The sequence below is a fragment of the Arabidopsis lyrata genome (genome assembly GCF_000004255.2).
Source record: "Arabidopsis lyrata subsp. lyrata unplaced genomic scaffold ARALYscaffold_4, whole genome shotgun sequence".
Lineage (NCBI taxonomy): Eukaryota > Viridiplantae > Streptophyta > Magnoliopsida > Brassicales > Brassicaceae > Arabidopsis > Arabidopsis lyrata.
Window position 1 is genome coordinate 2,898,432 of NW_003302552.1, and position 23,379 is coordinate 2,921,810.

Sequence of the window (23,379 nt, forward strand, 5' to 3'; positions counted from 1 at the left end):
TCTCCCCGAGCAGGAAAATTCCAACACTCAGATGATGTTGGACGAGCTGGACTTAATTGACGAAAGAAGAGATTCGGCTTTGATCCGTATGCAGAACTATCAGAATGCAACGGCTCGGTACTACAATTCTCACGTGAAGCATCGCCGCTTCCACGAAGGAGAGCTCGTACTGCGCAAAGTTTTCCAGAATACCGCCGAGCAGAACGCAGGTAAGCTCGGCACGAATTGGGAGGGACCTTATACGATCGCAAAGGTAATCCGTCCCGGCGTCTACGAACTCATCAATATGAACGGCAAAGCGGTACCTAGATCCTGGAACGCAATGCATCTAAGGAAATATTACCGCTAAAAACCTAAGGTACGCATGTACTCGAACTACGGGGTGGCTTGATCCCTGAAAAGGGTACGTAGGCAGCTCGTCTTCGGACGAGTTCAGCTACCCCCCCTAATTAAAAAAGGGGGGAGTGGGTCCGTATACATATACTCCCGCTAAATTTTTTAAATTCTCTAAGTTTTTACCCTACGGATTTTCAAATTTATCCACCTCGACATCTATCCCAAAACTCATCTCAGGAACCTTTATGGTCTCCTTATCGACCCACAAAGCCAACAGTTCGTTCGGACGATGGCCACGTCCACGAACAGAGAGCTAATTACACCGCCTCGGTTACAGCGCGCTATATAAGCATTCGAGACGATTCGGTTTGAGATATCTTGCCATAAAGAAATTGTCTTCAGAAAACCCAGTTGACTTCGACACTGGTACCCCAGTTCGCTTCTAAGCACTGGCTTCGACTATATCAGTTCGGGTCGCGACCGATAAAGATTAGTCCCACGTAGCCAAAACCCAGTTATCCTAACACTGGTGCACGATTCACTACACTTTCGGCTGGAAAGTTAAAAATCGTTTGGATTTAACTTCTCAACGAGCAAATCATAAACCCGGTTAACTTAACACTGGTGCACGATTCTTTTCGCTTTTGGCTCGGAAGATAAATCTAGCTATTTGACGTTAGTATTGGATTCAGTTCGGAAAAGTTTTAAGATAAAAATTACTTAACATAGCATTCAGTGGATAAAGCCGTCCAGGCATGTCTTACAAAAAGGGCAAAAGAGAGAATAAAAAGACATCTCGGGATCAGATCGAGTCTTGGTTAACCGGTGAAACTTGAGCTACCTCGGTACCTCGGTTCGAACCCAACTGGTCGGCAACACCTATCGCAGGCGCGGCACCCTCGATCGAACGGTTCCCGAAGCTATCGTCGACAAAGTCCGGGGAAACTGGAGGAAGCTTCAAGTCCTCTCGCAGCTCGGTTCCGAGACGGACGTACTCATCCTCGGCGTCCCCATACTCAGTCGTCCATTGAAGGACCTCGGCCTTCTCATCTTCTACCTTTTTCCCTTCCTCCAGCTCAGCTATCAGCTCGGCATTGGCCCGCGCTTGCACCAAGTACATGTAGCGCGTGGATACCTTCCCGAACTGGTCCATCTTCGCCTCGATAGCCTTGACCTTCTCGGCAAACTCCCTTTTGGCTGCTCTCCGTTCTCTAACAATCTCCTTTTCCCGGAGAGCCTTCTCTTCAGTAAATAACCGATGGAGTCCTGCAACCTCGGCCTCAAGCTTTCTCTGAGTCCGCAGGCTATCCTCAGAAGTTTTCAATCGCTCCACCTTCTCGGCCTTGGCCAACGCCTCAGCTTCTTGTTTAGCCGCGATCGCCTCGGACAACCTAGCTTCGACCTCAGCTCGGGATGTCTCCGATCTCTCACGGGCCATCTCGGACTTCCGAGCTCCAAAATCATAGGCCCGAACCATGGAATTCATCGAATGGAAGGCCTGAAATAGAACGAGAATCATTAGCAAGCAAATATGGAAACGATAGTAAAATACGTCAGGAACAGATCGATGATACCTTCAGGAATCCAGCAGCGGTTTCACGGTAGTTTTGAGCCTCCAACAAGGCATCGGGAGCAGACAGTGGCGGACCCGAGCAAGAAGCGACAAAATTCGCCAAAGCGATCTTGTCCTTGTACACTGGAGTTTCGCTACGACTCCTTTTCTCCTTCCTAGAAACTCCCGAGCCATCACCTCGGGGTCTTTTTCCCCTAGTTTTGGATTTCGCCTCGGCGGCTAGAGCAGCAATGACCAGAGCCCCTACCACCTCGGGGACATCGGTCGTAGGGGAGATATGCCCGGCCACCTCGGGAACGATCAAAACCATATCCCGAGCTTCATCAGTTGCCTCGGCACCAACAACGACCTCAGGGTTGGCCTCGGGAGGAGTAGGAGGTCTGAAGTTTGCCTCCAAAACAGCTTTTTCCTTAGCCGCCTTCTTTTCAGCAGCTTTCCTGGCTCTCAGAGACTGCGCAGCGCCCTGCATCTCGATAAGATGATCTAGGCGATGATCGGACGATTCGGAAGAAGACTGGCAGGGAGCTCCGTGCAGCAAACGCAAGGCTCTCTCAATTCTTTCCTGGGAGAAGTGTTTTGTCCAATCGCACTTCCGAGCAATTAGTTCGTCGTGGAGATCTAGAAAACCTTCGGGAACGTCTTCGAGAAACAACGGGTTCCGATCTGCATGAACAAGAAAAACGGTCAGAAAAAAAAGGTTAAAGCAAAACGAAACAGCAAATACGGCTTCGGGCGTAGTACCGATTTGTCTCCACTTTCCAACAATTTTCCCTAAGTAGTCCTCGTGGACACTATACTCATTCAAGGCTACGTAGAAGAAGTTATCGGTGTACTTCTCATCCTTGCTCGGGAAACCACCGATAACCCTCCTATTTGGCCTCGGAGATATGTAGAATCTCTCGACGGGGCCTGGTATGCGCCGGATCTCCAGGAGATTCCTCAAGTGGCTAAGGCCGACAATATTGATAGTCTCAATACTTCGGACTAGAATCCCCACTAGATGCCGCAGGCCTCGGGTCGTTATCTGGGATAGAGCAATCTTGTACGACCACAGAAACGCCAAAATCGGCCTCGGGATTGGAAGGCAAAGATAGCAATGGTAGAAGAACCCCTCATAAAGGGTGAAAAACCCCTCGGGCGGATCGTCTGCTCGCTCATTCGGAGTTGGAAGTCTTAGTTCAATCCCCTCGCTAAAACCGAACCGGGCCTTGAGATCCCGAAGGGAGTCCTCCGTGCATAAGGTGGAACCCGGGGATCAGGTTTCCTAGCTTTCTTGGCTCATTTTCTCTTCTGTTGACCCTTGGCTGCTCGGACTTTAGCTTGAAGCAACCTGGCCGCCTCGTCAGAGTCATAATGAACCTCCTCGGCCTTAATAGGAAGAAGAGACGCCTCGGGGGCATTTTGCCAGCGTGAGACTCCAGCTTCACCAACTGCCGGTGGATGTATCCCCCTCCTATTCAAAATCGCCTCGGGATCGTCAGGCAAATCCTGATCCCGAGCCACATTTGCAATCGCGTCTTCTCGAGCGATGAAACGGCTCGGGTCTTCTTCCCGTGAAGCCGACTCTGCATCACTACCACGGTACAACACGATCTGATGGTCCGTGGTATCCGCCTAGGGGTCGCTCGAAGAACTCCAGACCATCTTTCTCTTGTAGACAGGGAGATGAGTGTCACCTCGGGGCGAATCACTGGAATCAGAGAGAGACATTTTCTGGCTCGGGAGATTGAAGAAGTTGATCGGAGGAACAAAGCTTGACAGATCGGAGAAATCAACCTAGGTCTAATGACGGTGGCGCTACGACGGAAGTATAACGGAAAAAGTAGAAAATGCAAGAACTCAAGATCAGAGAGAAGAGAACGAACCTTGAAAATTTTCCTTTGCAATTGCGAAATGAAAAAAATAAGTCGGAGGCTTAACATTTATAGAGATTTAGGGCGCGTCGGGTACGAACGAGCCAAATAAAACACATCGTATCCGCGTTTAAGGCGCGTCGGGTACGCACGAATTGAGTAGGATACTTCGCATCCGCATGAATCTCGGGAATCAGCGAAAAGACCTTTCCACTTCTCGAGAAGGAATCCCAACCGTCACACGCCAAGAGAAGATGAAACGACAGGAATTCGAATCGCCAAAAACTTTAGAGCGACCGAACTGTCCAAAGTAAACGGCTCGGCCTAATTGTCATAGAGCTCGTCACGCTTGGTTCCCCAAACTAACAAGCTGGGGGGCTAACTGTTGGGGTCGGATTCCATCCTTTGGCGCCGAGCCAGACTTAGAACACCTCGGGAGTTTTACAGAGATCACCTCGGGATATCACATCATCCACCTCGGGTTATCCACCTAATCGATTTAGGAGACCCTAGCCCATCGCCTCGGGGATACCTGAACAAGACGTCTCAAGCACCCGAGCCCAATTGCCTCGGGGGTACCCGAGCCAGTTGCTTCGGGGGTACCCGAGCCCAGTCGTCTCGGAAGTACTTGAGCCCAGTCGTCTCGGAACGCCCGAGCCCAATCGCCTCGGAGCGCCCAAGCCCGTCGCCTCGGGGTACTCAAACAAGCCATCCTAGAGTGCCCGAGCCAGTCCTTCCTGTGTACCCGAGCCGGTTGCACAAGTTCTCCGAGGCGAAGTCTTCATCATCACCCGAGGCAAAGACTTGGTAAATATTCACCTTCAAAGTATCATTTCCAAGTAAGGTGTCATTTCCGATAGACCCGGAAATGATAGGGGAGAATCTCGAAAGATCAACTCAAATCAGGAAACCCCCGAAAAATAAGGAAACTATCCTAATCCGCGATATTCTGAGCCGACTTCAAGATAAATGGAAATCTTCCGAGAATATCGCTGGAGAGGCGGTTTATCACCTATATATAAAGAGACTCAAGGCTCAAGCAAAGGACAAGCAATATCGCTTTAGAAATTACACTACGCAAAGCTCTCACAGCAAAAAACATCTTTTTCCTTTACGATCAAACTCTTGTACGATCAAAGTCATCTTTTTCTTAATAATATCAAGAACACCATCTTTGATTACAATCGTTTCTGCTGTTCTTTGAGAATTCACGTTTATCGTATCCCTAAAATAAAACCCTAGACAAATCTCGATTGTGTTAGTTTCGACTTCCACATGATTTGTCTTTCTTAGTGTGACAATCTCTTTAAGACTCTATGACAATCTCTTTAAGACTCTATAGCTAAATAGCAAAATAAAAGTGGTACGATATAATATAGAAAAATAGCGAAGTAAAAGTGTTATAAAAAATATAAAGTAGCACTAAACATGTGCTTTAAGAAAGTATATTAAAGCATGTGATTAATGCTATAATAGAAAGACATATCATAACATAGGAAATAACGCTATCGTATGTGGGGGTCTACCATAACAGGGGCATAACATAGCGTTTATGAAAACGCTATTGATGACATATAATAGCTCTTCTCTCTTGCTAACAATGTAGATATTTCTTGTAGTGAGTAGAACTCCGGTGGGGAAGACGGAGTCAAGTGGACTTAACCATTTGACTAAAGGCACATCCCCTTTGTAAATTATTGTATATATGTAAGCTTTTTCACAAAAATAAAAAAAATATTGTATGTAATATACGGCTAAAATAAAATTCAAATACGGCTAAATCACAACACTTCTAGTTCTACCCCATGTTTAAAAAATCGCTAGGCGCTAGTCAGACGCTCGAGCTGGGTCTAGCGCCTAGCCAAAAATTCGGAGATTAAACGGGATTAATCGGGATTAGTTTTTTTATATTTTTATTTTATATATTGTATATATATTATTGTTGTGTAACTAAGTCAATAATGCAAGTTGGTCTGGTGGTTATTAGCGAGTTTTGTCACATCTGGGTGACAAGTTTGAGCAACCCCAATTTCATTTATGTCCATTTTATTCATTTTAGGTTTAATTAATATTAAATTACCAAAATACCCTTGTCTTCTACCTCTTGAAAATCAGATCTGTAACCCTAAATCCGCTGTCACTTGATTTTTTTCTCACTTTTCATCATTTTTTTTGTTTTCTTCTATTGTTTGTTGCTATATATGCTAGATCCATCAAATATCTATGATTTTCAACTTTCAAAAGAACAAAAAATCAAGTTTTTTCAAGATTTTCGATTTTTGATCCGATTTTACCCTAATCCCGGCGGTCCCTTGCCGCCGAATGACTAGCCATCGCGTAATCGGCCGCCTTGGCCGCGTTTTTGAACAAGGGATCTACCTTTAAAAGCCCGATGGGTCAGTTCTGGGAAAATCCGAAGCTAGCAAATCCAAAAAGCAGGCCCGGCCCAAAGGCCAAGTAACTGAAGCCAGCGATTGGGGTCTCAAAATTTTATGGCCTTTTAAACTAAAAGTTTGTTAAGTTTTGGATATGATGCAAAAAATATAAATTTATTCTGTAGGACCTTTTAAAAAAAGTAATATGGGCTTTTAAAGACAAACTAATTACACAATATCTTCAACACTAAATTTTTGATCTAATAAAAAAAAATGACGCTACATGATACCTCTTATGCGTATATGTGAGTCAATTTGCTTATTTTACAAGTGAAAAATCATAGTTTTTGAGGTTAATTGTTAATTTTGCTTTTGAATTTATTGTTTTTTCTTTGCAAATTTGTTTTAAAAAAAGCTGCAAATCCGATAATGATTCGTTAATGGTTTTTTTATAGTATATGAAAAATGATTCGTCAGACCGGCACTGCCAAAAAGGGTTGGTACTACTAACTACTAAGTGAAGAAGGCTTAAGGAAAAAAGAAGAAAAAATTATAAAGGAAATGACGTACTAAACTATTCAATACTTTTGAAGAAAACTTTCTCTTTGTGGAAAATGAAGAAATGTTGGATGAGAACTCTAAAAGGAAAAAGCTAAGATCATTTGCATTTAACTTGTTGAGGAGTGATGAGGGAGGAACCTCCAAACCCAAATCTCTCAAACACGAACATCATCGCAATCAAGATTTCTATAAGCATATCAACTCTAACGAAACTGCAATCTAAGTTATGATTTGATTTTCCTAAAAAAAAAACAAACAAACGAACATAGACTGTAACGGTGCCATTCGGATTTGTAATGGAATATTAAACATATATATATCTTCAAACACATCTTTTCATCATGTATATAAATATCAAAATCAATAACAAAACAAATATATTTTTTTCAAAAATAACGTAATTACCAATGTAACACCTAATAATTTTAAACTATATATACATCATCAAACCGTCGTGTTTATCATGCATGTTTGAGTTTTAGTGAAAGAAAAATGATTATCAGTTATACACGAAGTATAACCTATCACATATGGTTACATATCTACACTATATACAAACAAACATAAGCTATGTGACCTACACAATTATTATAACCACTATTTATTATCTCTTGATTTGATCCAATATTTTATTTTCTAGCATTGCTACCAAAATCAATCCAGAAAACGAAACCTACAAAGAAAATATAAAAATCCAACAAATCCAATTGCTTATTGAAAGATGTTGAAAGTCTCCGATGAGGAGAGCGTCCTGCTCACAATATATAGCCAAAGTTGTTACAATATGAGTTGAGATTTTCCTAGATACAGGGGGAATATTCAAATTATCTCAACCTAACTTTTGAGAATATTTTATCTCCTAATACCCTCCCGCAGTCTTATCGTCGGTCTTGAGATGACGCCAAGACTGGGTTTGAACTGATTGAATAATGAAGATGTAAGTCCCTTGGTGAAGATATCGGCATATTGGTGAGACGCCGAGATGTGAAATACTCTAACCGAAATATCGGCATATTGCATCAGTGTTGTGGAGTGTATGTAATTTTTGGTTGGCTGCGTATAGACTACCAAACGAGTGCATTCAAGACATAGAAAAAATGTGTTCAGCCTTTTTATGGTCGGGTAAGGATATGAATGCACATAGAGCAAAGATATCTTGGGAGAATGTTTGTAAACCGAAGCAGGAGGGTGGTCTAGGGCTGCGTTCACTCAAAGAAGCTAACAATGTTTGCTGTCTAAAGCTTATCTGGCGCATAGTATCTCAGGGCAACTCTTTATGGGTGAAGTGGATCCAAATGTACCTTCTTAAGAAAACTTCATTCTGGTCCATCAACAGCAGCACTAATATGGGTTCCTGGATTTGGAAAAAACTCCTAAAGTATAGAGAGGTAGCAAAGCAGTTCTGCAAGGTGGAAGTGGGAAACGAAGAACTTACATCTTTCTGGTATGATGATTGGTCTTCAATGGGGAGATTGGTAGATATTGTGGGTGCCCGAGGAGTCACTGATATGGGTATCAGTAGAACAAGCTCGCTAGCGGCTGCCTGGTCAAATCGAAGGAGAAGAAGACATCGGGCAGCCACACTCAACGCAATGGAAGATGCGTTACAAGAGCAGCGGGAAAAAAGGAAGGAACAAGGGGACACTGTTCTATGGAGAGGGAAAAATGATATCTTTAAACCGAAGTTCTCAGCTAAAGATACTTGGAATCATATCCGAATAACCTCTAGCACGGTCTCATGGCACCGGGGAGTTTGGTTTGCACACGCAATACCAAAATTCTCCTTTTGTGTGTGGTTAGCAGCTCAAAACAGGCTCTCTACTGGCGATCGTATGATCAAATGGCAAGGCGGAGCAGGAACATGTGTTCTTTTTCATAGATGTTTAGAAACCCGGAATCATCTCTTTTTTGGTTGTGATTTCAGCTCTACCATTTGGGCAGCCCTTGCAAAGGGGCTTCTCAAAACTCGATACACAACAGATTGGCTTCTTCTTCTTGACATTATATCTTCCAAACAGCTCAACCGAGTAGAGGGCTTCCTCTTTCGATATGTATTTCAAGCAGTTACCTATACCATATGGAGAGAAAGGAATGGGCGGCGACATGGAGAGAACCCACAAACAGCTGAACGCATCACGGGGTGGATTGACAAACATGTAAGGAATCAAATCTCAGCAGTCCGACTTATGGGAGACAGAAGGTATGACGACGCGTACCAACTCTGGCTTCAAGCTCGCAGCTAAGCTTCAACGGGAGGTCTAGATAGTCAAAATAGTTTCAAATTTTGCTTCAATTTTTGTTTCAACCAACCGATGCACAAGTTGTAAAACCGTACATTTTTTCTTTTGAATATAATTTAACATTGCATTCAAAAAAAAAAAAAGAAATACTCTAACCTCTCCTTTTGCAACTTTTTCACGGACAAAGTGTATGTCAATTTCTACGTGTTTCGTGGGTTGATGCTTGACTGGATTCATGGAAAGATACACAACACTTACGTTGTCGCAGAAAACCAAAGTGGCTTCAGATAGTGGACAGTGTAGTTCAAGTAGTAGATTCCGTAGCCAGCAAGTTTCTGCAACAGCATTGGCAACTGACGTTTTGAAGACCATGATATTAGAGTATCACCAAGAAACACGCAGTACCATGAAGTGGAACGTCTAGTGTTTGGACACCCTGCCCAATCGGCGTCTGAGTAGGCGACCAACTTGGTTGACGGTGACTTAGTAATATGTAGTCCCTGCTTCTTTGTTCCTTCAATGTACCTTAGGATGCGTCGCAGGGCATGAAAGTGACTTTCTCTTGGATCGTGCATAAACAAACAGACTTGTTGAACCGCATAACATATATCTGGTCTTGTAAATGTTAAGTACTGTAATGCCCCTGCCAAACTTCTGTAAAGCGTCGGATCGCTCACCTCTGGACCAGCTTCTTCTTCAAGCTTAGACTTGAGATCGACCGGTGTTGAGCACGGCTTACAGTCCTACATTCCTGCGCGAACCAAAATACTGAAGCCCATCTGCATTCTTACACATTCTATTTTAAAATACAATTTAACTATATTTTTCATCATAATAAATTGGATTTTAATTTTACACACTTCATCTTAATGGATAAGTTATAATAATTTACTAGATTTTAACCCACGGTAATATTTTTAAAAAATAAATAAATAATTGTTATTTGGTAATTTGAGTATTAGATTTTATAACCTATTTTTTTGTATATTTTAAATGTATAATCAATATCTATATATATAGATTATATAGTGTACAATTACTCTGTTTTAGATTTATTGTTTTAAAATATAAGAAATATAACATACTGTTGGAGATAAATAATGTGTGCTTTTTTCTTTTCTTTTCTTTTCTTGAATTTAGAAATAATATTTTGTTAATTATTTTGTAATTTAAGTAAAAGATTATTTGGCTTTATCATTTTGTTTGTTTCTAAAATAAATTATCAGCACTTTAGTATACAATGTTGTTGTGTTTTGCAATAAAAATAAAAGTGGTGACAATTATGATTTTGATATTAATTATAGTTAATAAGTTAATTTTATATAAACTTGATTATTAAAATTGTTAGAATTGGACAAAAATATTATTTTGCACTAAAAAAAAACATACTTATAGACATATATTTCCCAATTGTATTTTTGTCTCGAAGGGAAGTGAATATATAATTAAATAGATTGTTGATATATAGATTGTTAATTATATATAGATTGTTAATTATATAATTAAATATATAATTAAATTCGGCACCGACCTAGTTTATTCGAACCTAAGAAAACATTTCTCTCAGCTTCTTCGCGAAACTAGCTGTCTCAATTCACAAAATCGTTAATAGAAGAAGCTTCAGTTTGAATCGTTTTCTTCATCAGATCCAAAGAATCCATCATCAAATTACGGGCCATCGTCTGGTTGATCTGTAATCTACCTCTTTAATATCTCTCACATGAGAAGACTAAATTCTAAATTCTTTTCCTTTTCTCTTTTACTCGACGAATCCATCTCATAATTTTTTTCATTCTTGTAATTTTATTGTTAATAATTTATATTAAAATAATATGTATATTATATCAAATCTATATTCTACTTAATATTAAAAATAATTAACAAATAACAAAACAAAATTAATTAAAAATAGAAATCCACAAAAAAAAATTGGAAAACAAACATAGTTTAAAAAATTATTAGTTTTACTTTTTGGTTAAGAAACTTTTTAGATATAGACATATAAATTTGTATATGTATATATATATATATATATATATATTTTTTTTTTTTTTTTCTTTCTTAAAAAAAAGGTTAAATATTTTCTGACATATGTTAATATTTGATCGATAGAGTTGACATATGTCACGATCATGCGACTTACTAACTTTGAAAACAAAGTTTTATATAATAAAACAGACAAAAAATATATATAACCCTATTTACTAACTAAAAATATTGTCTATTTTTTCTAACAAAGCTTTGGGTACTATTTTCTTTCAAAATGGTAGAATTTAAAAATGAATTAATAAGACTATTATGATTAACTAAAATTTTATAGGGAAATTGTTAAAAATACCCCTTTTGGTGTGCTCATTTTCAAAAATGCCCCTTTTAGATGTTCATTTTAAAAAATGCCCCTTTTTAAATTTGAAATTTTTATAAAGTTTTATTAGGTTTATAAGGTACTTATGGATTGTAACTACTACTTGAAGACTCGATCCAAGTATTTATAAGGTTTTATAAGGTGTTTTTAAAGGTTTTACAAGTTATTTTAAAGGATTTTAAAGGTTTTTCAAAGGTTTTACAAGATATTTTAAAGGTATTTAAAATGCATTTATAAGATATTTATAAAGTATTTATAAGATTTTAGATACATAGAAATGTAGTTTGTGTATGTTTTAATAATATTACATACATATTTGGGTAAATCTTATATTTTTAAGAGCATTTTTTATAAGGTTTTAAAAATGATGTATTTTTGAAAAGTGGCATTGAACAAGTGGCACTTTTGCAAAAGCCCCAATTTTATATTTAGAATTTTGTACACATTTTCAGTATTTTCGTTTTTATAAATGTAATAAACTTTGAAAAAAAAACTTTACATTTTGATTAATTAATTTATTTTATATGTTTCTATATAAATATTATATCTAAAAAGTTTTCCATATTTTCATATGCTACTTTTTCCTTTTCTAAAAAATCTTAATATAGAAAATTAATAAAATCTAAAAATGCTAATTAATGAGGTGTCTTATCTCGATTGATCGTTTAAAATCCCACGTGGACAGCCTGAGAAGATCCTCGACTTGTATATAGTATAGATTTGTTTTAAAAATAAATAACCCTAGTAGTATATATATATAAACTCCTATACGCTATCGTCCTCGAGCGATCAGATCCGAAACAATAAAAAAAAAACAATGAAGATCTCCCATCTTCCGTATGATTTGGAATCCGAAATACTCTCTAGGGTTCCGACCAAGTCTCTAGCAAAATTTCGAACTACTTGCAAACGATGGTACGCTTTATTCAGAGATCCAAACTTCATCAAGAAGAACTTTGGTAACGCACCAAGTAAGTTGATGTTACTCAGTAATTTTGGAGTTTATTCAGTTAGTGTCGATCACCATGGAATTCACAACAACGTTGATCCATCTATCGAGTTTTCTGGAAAACTTAGCAGTCTAAAGGACTCAGAAGATTTAAAAATATCTAAAATCTTCCACTGTGAGGGTTTAATATTATGCTCTACTAAGGGAAACACTAGCCTTGTGGTTTGGGACTCCAGTACCGGTGAAACCCGGCGGATCAGACCGAGAACTCGTTATCGGTATGATGATTACTATGCTTTAGGATACGTAAACAGCAAGTCTTCTGGCCATAGCTTCAAAATCTTGAGGTCTTGCTATTATGAAAACGACCAGAAACAAAGGGTTGCTGAGTTTGAGATCTATGAGTTAAGCTCTGACTCTTGGAGGGTTCTTGATTACTTCACTCGTGACTATGGTGTATTTTGCAGTGGCAGGTCTTTGAAAGGAAATACTTATTGGGTTGCTGGAGATAAAGAAAATGGCCTTTTCATGTTGTATTTTGATTTCACAACGGAGAGATTTGGGCGTTTTCCTCTTCCGTTTGAAAGTTTTAATCCTGAAGATACCGCGGCTCTATCAGTTGTTAGGGAAGAAAAACTCTCGGTGTTACATCAGAAGATTCTTGATTTTTCAAATGAGATGAAGATATGGTTGACCAATAAGATCGATGAAACCATAGAATTGTCGTGGAGCAACTTCGTCTTAACAGTGGATTATGATAAATTTAATTTACCCAGCGTGGTGAATGTGACAAGTTTCTTGTTGGACGAGGAGAATAAAGTGGCACTGTGTTCTGATATCGACATGGATGATGAATATAAGACCAGAGTCTACGTTGTTGGAGAGGATATATATAAACAAGTCTATAAAGACACTACAAAGGCATCTTATATCAATTGGCCACTTCTCATCAATTATGTTCCAAGTTTGGTGCACATTAAGAAAAATACACTCAAAAGGCAAAAGAAAAGGAAATCAAGGGAGGTTAGTTAAGTGAATTTTTTCTTAAGTTTTTCTTTCTTTCTTCTGGTTAGTCAATTATTCAATAAGTTGTTTCTTTTTATTGGTGATGTAATGATTTTTACTCAAATGCCATTGTTCTGCTTATAGCCACTTTCACATTTCTCTCTTGCCCTGTTCCTAAAGGTTTCACATTGTCTCTCCGAACAAAACATCTCAATAACTATATTATATGCTCATGTTGTTTCATGAGTAATACAGAACAACGATACATAGAAGACGAAATGGAAAAGATTAGTGACCAATGAGATATGGAGGATTTGTGTAACATCTAAATAAAAGCAGCCTTCTTTAAATCTATACACAGAATTATTTGGGCATAGTTTAGATATGATGCTAATATATAACAGAAAAACTGAAGTTACTACATAATGAATCTTATTTTAAAGACAGAAACAACGGAATCTTCTTTGGCAAAGTTAAAGTCTATTTGCAAAATCTTCTTATCACCCAAGAACAGAGCACACGCTCTAATCCTCTTTGCAACATCAATGATCATCCAAGACACAATAAACTTCACAACCATGTTAAAACTTTCATAACCATCTGTCTATTAACTCCATGAAAAGTTTATAATTTGGAGAATAGTTACATATATGAATGTCTAATATCTAAATTGATTTTATATTTCTGGGATTCATATTCCACACGCATAATCACATTTCAAAATGGGACAAGAACTATCTACACTGTATTTTATATAACACAACCTTTGAAAACTTGAAATTGAATGATTGGAGGGAGATATAATGTGGTTTTGATAAATAAGGACAAGGAGATATACGTGCAACTACAAGTAACATAGGAATAAATAATGATTAGTAACGAAGAAGCCATGAGTCCAGAAGAAAAAAAGAAGAGGTACTCTTCAAATTCTCTAAACCGAAACCTCTACAACTGCTCAAAAAGAAAGATTCAACTTATAATTTGTATCTTATTTATTAAGTTCACTATTTTTTTTGTTCTCTATGAATCTATGATGAGGGCTAAAGTATAAATCCATAGAGAGACACATAGGTGCTTTTTTTTTTGTGTGTGTGACTAGTTATATGTTTTTTCTCCTAATTCAATTGTATAGTGTGACTAGTTATATGTTTTTTGTGTGTGTGTGGCTAAAGTATGTTTTTTCTTTCATGGTTTTTTTCAGAATGCTCAATACAATGATAAAATACTAGATTTACGGATATGTCTTCATTTTTTACGTCAAAAGCAAGCATGCCAAAATATTCAAGGGGCTCTGGGGATTTTAGATTTGTATCATATACTAGAAGTCACCATATGGGAGGACTAAGGAGAAGGATCAGATGATGTGGATCATCAAGCAAAGTCTCAATGGAATGCAATCCCGGGTAAATCTTTGCCTTGAATTATCTACAAATTAGTTTCTATTCATTACTAAGTTCTCTATTTATTAAAAGTTCTTTAATAGTTGCTTGGTCTTAGGAGTTTAGCAAATATCTTATCTAAAATGGTAACATCTATATAGTGTGATCCTATAAATTTGTTGTTGAAGTTATGGAGATGATGATGATGATGATGATGACATATATGACAATTTGATATACCGGGAGCATATGACTGGGCCGACACGAGCACAGGCGTAACCACCGAACGGTTACATCCCAAGCCTTAGATTTCTAGACATTGGTGGCTATATATATAATGGTCATGAGGATCTTCTGGTGTCTTTTGGAAACCCTTACTTTATATTAAGGGTATAAATGTGTCTACCATGTTTTAACGTTGGAACCATGACAAGATCTTCATAACGTGCTGGTGTAAAGTAATAGGCCCTTGAGATATACCAAGGAAGATACGTCACTCTCGCCTATACGCAAGGTGAGAGATCCAAAATGTTGACTGAAATGAGTCTTCAATCTTTACGTTTTTTACTGTTTCTTATCAAATACACCTTAAGCAAATGTGTAGTTATATATATATATAATTGTGTTGTTCAAAATTTGTCAGTCATGTTTTTAATCATGAATTAATCAACGAAAGAGTGAGGAAGTGAAACATGATTGTAGCTTCGTCTTCCAAAAAGATAGGATTCCACAAGATTGATGGATCATATACATAAGATTCAAAACCTCAACGTGGCTTCATATTTTGTAAGCCAACACAAATCATTGAATCTTATCCAGGCCCGGCCGGCCCCTCATACCCAAGACACATGGGACTGGGCCTCCAAATTTTTTAAGATTTTTAGTAACAAAATTAGGCCTCAAAATAATTTGTTATTGCAAAAATATGTCTCTCGAAATGTTTAGATTTTGTTTCAAATTTTGAATTCTGTCTACTTGTTATTACTAAAAGGCCTCATTTTTCTGAATTTTTTAAATTTGGGTTCAAGTTTTAACTTTTATCGATCAAATCCATCAAAAAATTTGTTTTGTCTTTGCGTGCTTTTCTTTTTACACCTCAAATAGTCGATCCAGTCTTAAACTCGCTCTCATTTGCATTGCTTGCACCTTTCGAATTGGTAAATGTTATCATTAAATTATCAACATTCTCATCATCGTTAGAAACATTATGGTTATCCAGATTCGTAAACTCAGAGTAGAAACCCCGTCATGGCTTCGTCATCATATTTCAACTCTCCAAGACTTTCCTAGCCACAGCTTCAATCCCCAACATACAGACCTAATAGCTCAAGGTAGCTCGATATCGGAGAACTCCAAGGGGTCATCGAATTTATTCTAATGATATCAGTGTCGGTCCGTTTATGAGACGTTCTCGGCGGCAGAGTGTTGCTGATGGAGTTAGACATAGTGAACAGAATCCAATGATGCAATTGAGAACGGTTTTGGTTAAACCCAAAGGAAGAGTCTATGTTCTACACATGTGCTGATGGAGAAGTGTACATCGGCGGGATAGAATTATGACAAATTGACGCCGGAGATGAACTCAACAGCGAAATAGAGGAATAGACATGCGACGACATAGTCATCGACCCTAGTCCATGGTTGGAGTGCAGAAATGAATGACAACGGCTGAGTAAAGCTCAGCGGTGCCAATGAATGATGGAACGAAGACGATGAAAGACTCGTCTGTGAAAGTAGGAGAAGGTAGACGACGATTGAGTAGTCCACCACGGTTCGAGGCTGAAATGGGGCGACCCGACTAGAAAAGGGGTCAATGGTGGGATTTGTGAAAAGGTTGACAAATAAGTCTAGGGAGACGGTGACCACCGATTATCAGGCCACCGTTAGTGCCCACAAGATTCTAGTATTGGCTGCTTAAAGTTAAAGGAGTCATATCGCCACTATTATTCATCGTTATCGGAGTCTCTGCATCAAATCGGAGTTGTTATTTATTTTTTATTTTTTTGGTATCAAATGTTATAACATGTGTAGTCAAATATTGATACCAATAATAAAAAATAACAATAACAACTATGACTTGATGCAGAGACTCTCAGAACGATGAATGGTAGTGGTGATATGACTCCTTTAGGCACCCAATACTAGAATCTTGTTAGCACTGACGGTGGCCAGAGAACCGGCGTGTTGCCATCTCCCTAGACTTCTTTGTCAACCCTATCGCAAGTCCCATCATTGACCCATTTTCTAGTGGGTCGCCGCATTTTAGCCTCGGACTGTTGTGGGCTACCCAATCGTCGTCTACCTTCTCCTACTTTCACAGACGAGTCCTTCATCGTCTTCGTTCCATAATTCATTGGCGCCGATGAGCTCTACTCGTCCGTTGTGATTCATTTTTGCACTCTAACCACGAACCACGGTCGATGACTCAGCCGTCACATGTCTTCTCCTCGATTCCGCCGGTGAGCTCATCTTCGGCACCAATCCGTCATAATTCTATCTTGTCGATGTACACTTCTCCATCAACACATGTGGAGAACATAGACTCTTCCTTTGGGTTTCACCAAAAACTGTTCTCCATTGCCTCATCGGGTTCTGATCACTAGGTCTAACTCCATCAGTAACACTCTGCTGCGAGAAAGTCTCATAAACTGACTGACACTGATATAGTTAGGATAAATTCGATGACACCTCGGAGTTCTCCGAGATCGATCTACCTTGAGCTATTAGGTCTGATGGTTGGGGACTCAAGCTTTGGCTAGGAAGGTCTTGTAGAGTTGATATATGATGACGAAGCCATGAAAGAGTTCTACTCTAAGTTTATGAATCGGGATAACAATAATGTTCATACGATGATGAGAATGTTGCTAATTTGATGGTAACATTTACCAATTCGGAAGATGCAAGCAATGCGAATGAGAGCGGGTTTAAGATTGGATCGACTACTTCAGGTGTAAAAAGAAAAGTAGGCAAAGATATTAAACCTTTTATGCAGACTCTATAAGAGTGCTTTAGTGGATACCAGTTTCATTGGCTGGATAAAGCGTTGGAATCTTCCGAGTCAAGTTTCCTCTAGCAATTCTGTTAGGAAAGGCGAGTATTCTACCGATCCTAATTGAGTCAAAAGGTAAGCAATACGTGACTACAATTTTTCTCCTTTAATTTTTATTATTACTATGTGATGTATGGTTTTATGACATTTATTCATATGGATGCTCATTCAGAATCTTGGCAAACTGAGACTCTGCTGCAAGTTCAAAACAGATAAAGTCGCGGTACGTTGTTTATTTGGAATGCAGAGTAGAGATTCTTGAGATGGCTAATACTTCACTGTTCTAAATGACCATGCATTTGGAGGTGAGGCATATCACATTAGCAAGTAATAACCATCTACTTGTAGGCTTGAATGGCACTTTGGAAGGAACCTTATAAAATACAATGGTCCTTGGCCTGAAGGGATGTACGTGTTTAGAACCTCTTAGTTATTCCAAAAAAAAAGGAAATAACTATCTACTTGTCATGTCTAAGCGGTTCCTATAAGGAATTTATTAAGTTTATATTGTTTTTGCAAAGAATCAAAGAATGATGATGATGAACGAGAACAAAAAATGAAGATTTGAGTTTAATTGCTGGAGCAACGGGTGCAGCTTCGTGATGGTATTTCTTAGCAAGTTCTTTGTTATGCAAACTAAAATAATGTTAGAAATTTCTATTAAACATGGTTGTTATGCTGGTAGTTGCATGATCTTTGGTTTTGACCTTACTCATATAATAATAATTAAATTGTCAAAACAACATCGTGAAATACATTTATTTTTCTCTGTTATGTCGGAAGCTTAATCCTAGATAGGATGTAAATCTATTGTTATGTACAGACAAAATAACATTTTTGGATGAAGTTTTTACTAGCCACCTTTTCTTTTTAAAAAAATCCATGCTCGGAAACTATAGAACATATGTTTTCATTTCCTCTATGGTTACGGCCTTAACTGAACAATTGTGTGTAGAAATCGAAGGGTAAAGAAGGCAACAACCTCAAAAAAACGAGAGAGTATAAACGTTCAATCATCTACTTGTCGGTTCGAGTGGTACTTGGGAGAAAATCATATAAAATGCCCTATTCCCTCTCTATTCTTTATAAATATCTTTACTCTTAAAAATCAAGCAACTCTAACTAAACGTAACTCCCACTTAACACCCCCTTCCTTTAATTTGATTGTGGTTGTAATTGTCGAAGAGTGAACATTTACATGTAATTAACATACTAGGAATGTTTCCAATCTCTAAGAATTGTGGAGTGGGAAGTTGACTAAACCACCATGAAAGGGGCATTGTTGTGAGAGTAGAGCGTTGTTGATATATGTCGCCTGAGTTATGGTGGCGGCAAAAAATAGCCAGAGATGGGTGATAGAGAAGGTAAAAATTTCTTTAGCTATAGGTTTTTTTGTTTGATTTTGATCATTGGGCATGCAAGACTAGATTTAATAATTGGGTAAGGATAACTCATTAAATTGGTGATGATGATGTTTCTTCATTTTAGACATTCAAGGAATGATGTAGAAGTGTTGCCAATCTCTGGGAAGCTGATTAAACCATCACAAGAAGCGTCTAGATTTTTGGAATCATGAGATTTTGAAAATCGAGTGTAGTGTCTTTTGCAAGGGGAGGATGTTGTTGACATCATAGTCATGGTGGCAGTGAAAAATAGTCAGAAATGTGTATAAGTGAAAGTGAAAATTTATTTGGTTGTGGTTCTTTGGTTGGATTTTGATAATTGGACAAGTGAGATTACTTTTAATAATTGGCTTAGATTGGTGAAAGTGTGGAATTGAATACATAAGATTATAAGTATCCCTAAAATTTATATGAAAGGATAACTCATCAGAGAAAAGGGTGGGTGGGTTATTGAGATATGGAAGTTTAAAAAATGTGAGATCTATTAGATTCTACTCTGATTGGATGGATTCTCGTATTCTTTATAAATCCATCATTATTGGTATGGTGATTCATAAATTCTATTCAAAATGTATTGTGCATTATTCAAAGACTTTGGTTTTCATTGATTCTACAATTCTATTAAAATCTAGTATTACTAGGATATGAATTCCTAACAATTTAACTTATAAACACACAAACTTTGAAATATTATGGATATAGAACTCTTCAAGTCTTTACAACATAATTAATATTTTCATAGATTTATGAATTCCCAAAACTCCCTGCAAATTTAACAAGACTTTGAAAATTTAACAAGACTTTGAAAATTTAACAAATCTATCGACTTTTAAAATCAATCAACTCTATCTAAATCCAATTCCTTATAACACCCCCTATAAATATGATTGTGGATGCAACTGTAGAATTACCTCTCATTAATGTGGTAGAAGCACTGCCAATCTTTGAGAAGCGTAAAGTGGGAAGATATGACTAAACCATCATGACAAGCGTCTGGATTTTCGGAATCGAGGAGATTTTGCAGGAGTGTTGTGATTTTTTGTGAGAAGAGAGCATTGTTGATGTATGTCGCCAGAGTGATGGTGATGGTGGTGGCGGTGAAAAATAGTCTGAGATTTGTGAGAAAGAGATAATAAGTTTCCTTAGCTAGGTTTCTTTGGTTAGGTTTTGATTATTGGGCATGTGAGATGGGCTTTAATAATTGGGCTTGGATTGGTAAAATGTGGAATTAAGCTATTGTAATTAATTTTGGAGTTTCAAAAATGACTGTTTTTGATTGTTATACTGAAACGAACAAATAAATAACTAATCGAATTCGTACAAGGTTCAAATTCTCCCAGGCACAGGTTTCGAGGAACTCTCACCTACTTCCCGATTTGCTAATTTCCGCCGCATCTACCAATTTCACCACCGTGGAAAGCCAGAGTCCTCCGCAACTGTTTTTTCCGGCGACATTTATTCAAATTTTTTTTTGATTAAATTCGTTTCTTTTTGGAATTTTACCGCGAGAATGGTGGGCTTTCTCTTCCCGTTAAGCCCCAGACCTCCGGTTTCAGGTTTTGGACCCGGAATTGAGCTTGTTTAGGGAAACGTCCCCGAATTTTCTTCAGTTTGAAGAGTTTTTTCTCCCCAGTGGAGAGTGTACTCCCCCTTGGAGGTGTTACTGTTCAGGTGCAGTCTTTTCCGTAGTCGTCAATTTTGGAGTCAATCGGTTTAAGTGTACGAGTTGTTCTATCTGGTTGGTGGTCTGCTCTGCTTCTACAGTTCTGTTTCTGTAAGCGAACGTCTCATCCCTTGTTCAACCGAAGCTGCTCCAGCGTCTAGCGATGTCTCAACGTTTCTCAAGACAAGAAAAAGCTAAATGGGTGGCCTCTCCACCTAAAGCTAGCTTACGGTCACCAATCCGTCTCCCGGAGTGCGACAACCAGGAGCTCATCATTAAGAACAATCTTACTCTGGTTGGAAGAGTTTCCAACCCTAGGGTTCAGAATGCAAAAGCATTGGTAAACTATATGCTTCAGTTTTGGAACCTTGAAGACAGGGTTACCGAAAAAGAGTTGGGTCCGGGGAGATTCCAGTTCTCTTTTTAGAGGGAAGAAGATCTTCAGTTGGTGTTGAGCTGGTCCCCCTTCCACTTTAAACACTGGATGTTTATTTTGCAGAGGTGGGAACCCATAATCTCTGACGACTTTCCCTCTAATATCCTCTTTTGGATTCAGCTACAAGGAGTACCTCAGCACTACTGGACAGTAAAAGCTCTCAGCACGATAGGGAAAAGCCTGGGTAAAGTGGAGGTGACGGATACGGAAGGAGTCCGCCTTAGAGTCCATATCAACGCTTTACAGCCCCTGGAGAAACAAGTTCCCATTATGCTTCCCTCTGGGGAAGTCACGGTGGTCTCTCTTGAATATGAGAGGTTGGAGAAACACTGCTTTGACTGTTTCTCCTTATCTCATGAGAAAAAAGACTGCCCTAACAGAGCGGAAATCGCTTACAAGGAAGATAACTTAAGTGGATCCTACCACAATTATGGCTCTCAGAAAGATGAGAGGAAGGACCTCCAAGTCAACAGAAATCAGAGAGATAGGAGAGAGATCTCAGGGAATAGAAGGAGATACGGCTCTCCTATGGGGCGTGTTTCCGCTACTCCTGTCAAAAGAAGATCTCCTCCCAGAGCACAGCGTTACAAAGAGAGAAATTATGGCTACTCGCCAAGAAGAAGAGAGGAGGTGCAGAGAAGATCAGAATTCAAGAGATCACACAGATATCAATCCGAGGAGGTGTCTCACAGATACCCAAGGTCACATCATCTTGAAAGAATCTCTGAAAGCCGACACCAACGCTTTGACTGGAGAAGTAGAAGGTCTCCTCCAAAAACTAGAAGTGTGCAAGATACTACTAGTGGGGCTGGAAGAGAATTCCACAACTCGCAGAAGGAGCCTACTCCTTCTAGGCAGGAGATATTGAATACTCCACCCCCAAGAGTTCTACCAGCTTCGAATCCACCGGGTCTCTCAGGTAGATTAGGGATTCAGAGTTCTGCTAAGGATCGTCGCCCGATACTTGAAAGATTATCTTGAGGGGAAGCTTTCATAGAACAGAGTCAAGGACATGGGGTCTCTTCTTCCATGTCAGGGAGACTTCAGGATGTCAATATTCAGTATCTTGGAGAGGAGGGACAGACTGGGTTGCCAATCAATAATGACATCTTGATTGGGTCAAGCTCTGCTCAGCTCCATCCTACACTGGGACAGAGGCTGTCACTTGGGCATGAAGACTCTCAGGGCTCTCAGAGAGTACCGGCTAATCAAAGACTAACTCTTGAACAACCTGCAGTCACCATTTCCATTCCGGCTAAGATCCCTAAAACTAGAGCCAATGCAAAAAAGAAAGCCTCTGTGCCAGCTAGTTCTAGAGGCATTCGAAGCCCACTGCAGGGAGCTAGTTCAAAGAAAAGAAATGCTACTAAACCGAGAGTGGTAGCAGCAAGAAAACGACTATGTCATGATCAAGTCCCTACAGAAGTGGACCCTGTTACAGAGCCTCAACCCTCGCAGCCCTCAGTTAAGCTGATCCCTGCAACAAAAAAGGCCAAGAATAAGGTGGATTTTCAAAACCCACCAAATCCTCTTCCTTAGTGGTAGGAAGCTGGAACTGTCAGGGTATTGGAGGCGACCTTACAGTTCCAAGATTAAGGGAGATCCGCAATGACTTCTCCCCAAATATCTTATTTCTTATGGAAACAAAGAATCAAGATGACGTGGTTCTCAAGGAACTGATCTCTTTAGGCTTTGTTAGTCATTGTATTGTCCCACCACAAGGTCTAAGTGGGGGTCTTGTTCTGTTCTGGAAAGATGAGGTTGTGGTGGAAATTCTGGCCTCCTCACCAAACTTCATTGATACAAAAATCAACTTCCAAAACATCACCTCTTTCATTACTTTTGTGTATGGTGCTCCGCAAGTTGAAGATAGACAACAACTTTGGAATGAAATCTCTGTTTTAGGTGCTGCAAGAGAGTCGGCTTGGCTGCTTATGGGAGATTTCAATGAAATTATGGACAACTCAGAAAAAGTAGGCGGGCCAGCTAGAGCTGAAGGTTCTTTCATACCTTTCAGAAGCTTTGTGTCGCAGAACGGCCTTTGAGATGTGAATCACTCCGGAAATAGCCTCTCCTGGAGGGGACAGAGGCACTCACATTTTATTTTGTCAAGGTTGGACAGAGTGATGGCCAATACCTCTTGGTCAGAATTATTTCCCTCGGGACGTTGTAAGTACCTCAGATTTGAGGGC

At 39.0% G+C, this 23,379-nt stretch overlaps 3 protein-coding genes across 7 annotated transcripts; 2 read left to right on the plus strand and 1 right to left on the minus strand.

Annotated features, from left to right (window-relative positions):
- Positions 1–1,098: 1,098 nt before the first annotated feature.
- LOC110229197 (uncharacterized protein At3g60930, chloroplastic-like) lies at positions 1,099–20,325 on the minus strand. 5 transcript variants are annotated; one of them, XM_021028734.1, is made up of 3 exons: positions 20,000–20,325; positions 1,911–2,572; positions 1,099–1,834 (listed from the first exon to the last, which is right to left on the minus strand). In XM_021028734.1, the coding sequence occupies exons 1-3, from the start codon at positions 20,004–20,006 to the stop codon at positions 1,139–1,141; spliced, it is 1,365 nt and encodes a 454-aa protein (XP_020884393.1). In that variant the 5' UTR covers positions 20,007–20,325; the 3' UTR covers positions 1,099–1,138. The 5 variants fall into 5 exon arrangements, 1 of the variants encoding a protein (XP_020884393.1); XR_002332657.1 differs by lacking the exons at positions 1,099–1,834; positions 1,911–2,572 and adding an exon at positions 9,096–9,689; XR_002332659.1 differs by lacking the exons at positions 1,099–1,834; positions 1,911–2,572 and adding an exon at positions 9,096–9,717.
- Positions 11,946–13,608, plus strand: LOC9314829 (putative F-box/kelch-repeat protein At3g17540). The gene is given in 2 exon segments (XM_021028735.1): positions 11,946–13,237; positions 13,240–13,608. Coding segments are annotated over 2 exon segments (1,158 nt in total). The 5' UTR covers positions 11,946–12,120; the 3' UTR covers positions 13,281–13,608.
- On the plus strand, positions 17,057–19,396 carry LOC110229509. The gene is given in 5 exon segments (XM_021029900.1): positions 17,057–17,200; positions 17,202–17,262; positions 17,265–17,480; positions 17,483–17,619; positions 17,621–19,396. Coding segments are annotated over 5 exon segments (690 nt in total). The 3' UTR covers positions 17,753–19,396.
- Positions 20,326–23,379: the final 3,054 nt, after the last annotated feature.